Below are 5,291 nucleotides of genomic sequence, written 5' to 3'. Positions count from 1 at the left end.
CCCTTCTTTTTTTTTTAATTCTGAAGCCAGACCGTCTTTCCTCATAGCTCCAGGGCGGCATCTCCGTGGGCACACCAAGCTTTCCCTGGTTACCTGAGCTGCTCCTGCGTCTCCCGCCCGGGCTTCGCCGTGGTGCCCCGATCCCGGAATCATGCGTCTGCGCCCTGCGGAAGAAGGCCCTGCTGGCGGAGCTCTGGCCGCGGTCTCCTGCCTCGCAGCTGGGCGAGGGGACCTGCAGGACGGGGTGAAGCTGCAGAAGACCTGGGGAGGGACGGCCAGAGAGGACGCCAAGGACCGGGGAAGGGGAAGCTGGGAATTCCATCCATGCAGTGCCCACCGGTGCTGCGCAGGGCAGGGCAGCCGTGGCCCCCGCCGCGTGCGCCCAGCTCGGGCTGCTCCCAGGGATTCAGTCTTGGGGGACAAGCCGTGGCGAGATGTGGTGGCATTTTACCTCGGAGCGCAGCTGAAGATGGATAAACAAGGCATCTGATGCATGTGCCTGGGAAGGCAGAGCTGGAGAAAGGCGGAGTGAGGGAGCGCGTGCAAGGCAAGAGGAGACGCCGAACGCCGGGGCGATTGTCTGCCGCTCGCTGTGCGTTCTCATTCTAGGAGGATGGCATAATTTATCACCCGGCACACGGATGGAGGAACTGTAGATCCTAGTCTGGATGTCCCCGGCGCTGTCAGCGAAGGAACTGATGGGCTAGGTGACTGTACCAGGGTCCCCAGAGAGAATCGCAGCCTCGCAGCATGGATTTAAATGCATGTGCATGCGTGTAGAGACATGGAAAGAGGTTTCTGACCATTTTACACAGGAAGTCTGTCACTTTGCTGGATCGGGCTTGATTGCAGCTTGTGTTGTCAGCTCCAGCTCAACACCCATTTCCTGACTAGTGAGACAGCATGGCCAAAGCAGCTGCATGCAGAATTTTCTTTTTACTGTGAAAGCAAGCCCCCTCTGTGTTAACTCCTTCCAGTTCTGAGTGCTCTGTGCTTTGCTAGGACCGATGGTGGGTTTTGTTTTCTTCTCCTACAAATCCCTGTAAACACAGCTGTATTCAGTAATGGCAAAAAAATTCTATCCTGTAAATAGAAATCCGATCAATTTAATCAAAATAAATGTATCCCAGATGACTTTGAGACCAGCTGGCTACCACAAGCTTCAGATGCCAAATGCTCAGTGGAGATGAATACTGTGTTACATTTACATGGTTCAGAATGCTGGGATCAGACTGTAATTTGCAAAAGAAATTCTAAAGAGGAGAGGTGGTCCTGCCGCCTCACAGCTAGGCGGTTAGGTACAGGTGTAAATGTTGTTCATGTGATTTGCAGATCTGCCCTGTTGCATTTCAAAAGGCATGTGCCATGAGGCGGAGTATGGCCGTTGTCAATATGGAGAATGCTTGTTTCTAACCTGCTGTTACGGAGAGCCGAGTCCCCTCCGAGTAGATTCTGGTGAGGTTGAGGGCAGGCACTGGAGGCTTGTTGTACATTCAGATGTGAGGACTGGGGTTCTCCAACCCCAGCTCAGTGGAGTCGGCCAACCCTGGGGGTGAGGAGCTTTCCCAGTTGTCATGGGGAGCTCTTCTGGGACGCCTGTCTGGCCCTTCCACTGTTTGTCACTAATTCTACAAAGGCAGCTCTGTGTGCTGGATTATGTTTGGCCAGCTGTTGATGCATTCCTGTGGGTGGGGCTGGGTGAGGATCTTATTACTGTACTTTCAAACTGTAGATGGGTGTGCAGGGATAGTACGGAAGGAAAGGAAAAGCACTAAGATACAGAATCTGATCGTGCGTACCTCTTTCTCCAGATAGTCCTAGAGTGAATCCAGAAAGGGTTTAAAGTCAAAAGAGGAAAGAGAGCGAGGTGATTAGGGGTGGGTGGCATGAGAGGAAGAGAATGAAATGGAGCAAGCGCACAAGAGAAAAGCAGACTTGGAACTTCAAAGCTGCATAGACAAGCAGAATGTCAGCAGCTTGTAATTAGCGGTTCATGGTTGCGTCAGTGACTGTATCTATCCAAGAATAACTATGTGATGTGTGCCACAAAGTGAAGAAGATAGTCATAACTAAGTTATCAAACCCAGTTCAAACAAGGGCAAATGGATTAAGAAATTTTCTATGTTTGTAAATCAAATACTGATGGATTACACAGAGAAGTCTTGCTGAATTCTGTATAATTGAAGGCTAAATTATCAATTTGTCAGGGGGGATATATTCATTAAATGAAACTGTGAACCCTTAAATGTGCAAATTAATCATGCGAGAATATATCAATGCAAGCTCTATCAGTATAAGATGTTTTACTAAATAGCCAAAGGAGCCACTGCCAGTCGCCTATCTTTGTATCCGTACATAATTTGTGTGTGTGTGTGTGTGTGTGCATTTCAATAGAGAGACATCAAAAGTTACACTCAAGTAAATAGGGTAAATTAAATTCTAACATTCCCACTTCAGAATTAAAAAGTTTCGATTTTTTTTTTTTTGATGTCCTGAGTTTAAACCTTGAAGGAGCTTTTGCTGTTCTGAAGCCAAACAGCAGCTAGTCAGTAATGGCTAAGGGAAGTCAGGCTACCACGGTTGTTGAGATTTGAAGGCCATGCTCACTTCCCTCCCTCCTCTCCTGTGCTTCGAGATTTTGGTGCTACTGCAGCCTCCACAAAGAGACGGTGGGAGGAGCTGATTGGTCCGCAAGCTTAGAATGTTTACTCTTATTTGTTTTCAGCGCTCCTCCACGGCATTCATTCATTCATTTTGCATTTCTATTTGTGTTCATGCCGCACAATTACTCCTGACCTGTTTTGTTTCTCTGCCCAAGAAGTCAGTTTTAGTTCGGCTCGTGTTTAGTTTTTGGGCAATATGTGCATATGTATTGCATTACCCATGTATGCATTTTTCTTTTTTTTTTTTTTTTAATGTGGATTAGGGAAAATTGTAGGCATGGAAAGCTGTGTATATTAAATCAATAGCTTTTTGAATCACATGTAATATAATTTAAATATACTCACTTCGAGGTTGCCAAAACTGACATTGTCTGAGCCCGTTTAATTTACATCTTTGCTTTAGTCAAGAAGCGGAACCTGCCACATCAGAATAGTGTATTCTGTGCACCCAACAGGGTGGAAGACATTATTTTGTTTGTGTTAGTTCAAACAGCTGGTCATTAATGCAGTCCCCATTTCTAGAGCGAAGTGCTGCTGGACATGAATGCCTGCCTGATTAATGCTGCCCCTCTGAGGGTCCTTCACCCAGCAGTCATGCTCGCAGCAGAATAATGTAGCATGATGTGATTGCACTCTAACAGGATAGTATGTCATTGTGTCACCAAGCAATTGAGGTTATTATGGGGCAGGGCAGACAGACGGGACAGTGGGGTTACTAGACCGTAGCATTTTTAGAAATACAGGCCTGACCTACTTAGAGTCATTCTCTCTGGCTGGCAGCTGCATGGCACATAAAGTCTCCTGATAGGCTGAGGCTGTTGCTAGGGGGGAATTAGCATGAATTTTTCCACACACAGACTCAGTGGCTGAATGATAAAAGCTGACTGGAATTAAAGAGATTTGGTTTAGTATTATACAGATTTATCTGCCTCCTTTTCTTTCTCAAGTGCAGAGAAAGAGTGCAAAACACAGATTTTGTTTCCATTTGTTCTTTGACCTTCTTGTTCTCTCTCCCTCCTCTCAAGATGCCCGAGGGGAGGAGAGCAGGACAGTTGTGAAATTCTGGTTCATCTCTTACTGTTGGGGTCATGGAAACGATGTTGCAAATTACAAGATATTTAAGCTTAAAGACTGCTGGGGATGACTACCAGAAGGTTAGATTATTTTTCCTCTTCTGTGCACTAAGCTATATAGAAGCTGGGTATGCATCTTTGATACACTGTATGTTTATACTCTGTTTCCCTTTTGGGCTTGAACAAAACATTTATATAAATTCCTTTCTATCCAAACAGATTGAAGCTTGCAGTCTCTGGCTTGTTTAAAATAAGGTGGTCAGGATTCCAGGTTTAGACAGGAAAAAAAATATGTATATATATATCACTTTTGTTATTACAAAATATTATTGGCTGTCTTTAAAAAGCCAGCCTGATGTGGATGAAACCTAACTACCCCTACTCTACCGTGTTGGCTTCACAACGTATAGGAAGACATAGGTTTCTCTCCAGAAGAAAATCTGCCTGCAGAATGTATCTGGAGGCTGTTTTCCTTGTTGCTGACATATGCACTGCATGTAGACAGCTAACATAATCAATTTTATAAGATGACCTATTTTTTTCCTGCTCGTGGATCTCCAAGTGTCTGTGCCTTTTAGCAGACCTTTTCTAGAGGGGGAGTTTTGATAGCTCTTTTTAAAGTAATCTGAAAAGCCATCAGGAGAAAAATTAAAGCAACACATATTCAAGAATAATTTTTCTTATTCTTAATTATATGCTATCTATGCTTAAACTGCAATTTCTTTCTGATACCTTTTACTGCTGAAAGTAGTGATTATCCTGCCTTTTAGACTTGAAATTAATTTTTGTAAGAACATACTGGGGTATCACAAGTAAACAAGACACTGGGCTACATAAAGGAAAAGAATAATAGAGATTCTTGTAAACTTGTCACATTAGATTTTTTTTTTTTCCACATGAAAAAGGCAAGAGAAAATTTAGGTGTAGATTTTTCTTTTCATTTAGATTTTTTAAAACATTCAGAACTACATAGATACATAATGCTTTTAAACAGTGATTCCTCCTTATACCAAAACAAAACAAATCCTCTAATGGTGTCAGCGCCAAGAAATCTATCAATCATATATATATGTATTTAAAATCCAGGAGTGTTTACATTTCAGCATATAAATAAAGATTATCAAGCTAAAAAAAATAGAGTATATTTTCTGATGTTGTAATTGATAGATATACCTTACAACCTTTAAGAGTCCCCACACAAACATTTACTGTAAAGGTTTCCAACTATACTAGCAATCTTTCTTCATTGAATAAAATGTCAATTGATATTTGTTGAATAAAAGATTACCTTATCCTAAGGTGTACTGCTCCTTCCAAAATGAAGCAATTTCTTTATTATTTTAATCAGTGAATTTTTTGTTTGGTTTTCTTTTACAGTATTTGCTTAGGTCACTGGACAATTATTTAAAAATTTAAATGAAAATATATAGAAATAAAATGTCACTTTAATATTACTTAAGGAAAAATGTCAACATACTGTTATTAACATTCTTTAATAAGCATATGGCTAATTTATATGTAAAGCACAGCCTGTTTCCAGGTACCTTGTCAAATC

General features: G+C 42.4%; 1 protein-coding gene across 2 annotated transcripts in view; it reads left to right on the top strand.

Moving 5' to 3' along the window:
- The window catches only part of LOC119473524, a 5,825-nt gene extending 791 nt beyond the window's left edge, over positions 1-5,034 (top strand). For both annotated transcript variants that reach the window (XR_005202743.1, XM_037744110.1), the window contains exon 2: positions 48-5,034. Coding sequence is in view for 1 of the 2 variants with exons in the window: in XM_037744110.1 (XP_037600038.1) it covers positions 48-477 (430 nt within the window). In the remaining variant the exon portion in view is untranslated. The remainder of the gene's footprint in view (positions 1-47) is intronic.
- The last annotated feature ends 257 nt before the right edge of the window (positions 5,035-5,291 follow it).

The sequence above is a fragment of the Cebus imitator genome, unplaced genomic scaffold (assembly GCF_001604975.1).
Source record: "Cebus imitator isolate Cc_AM_T3 unplaced genomic scaffold, Cebus_imitator-1.0 Scaffold165, whole genome shotgun sequence".
Lineage (NCBI taxonomy): Eukaryota > Metazoa > Chordata > Mammalia > Primates > Cebidae > Cebus > Cebus imitator.
The sequence above is the reverse complement of the archived record's forward strand: the minus strand, read 5'-3'. Positions and strand labels throughout refer to the sequence as shown.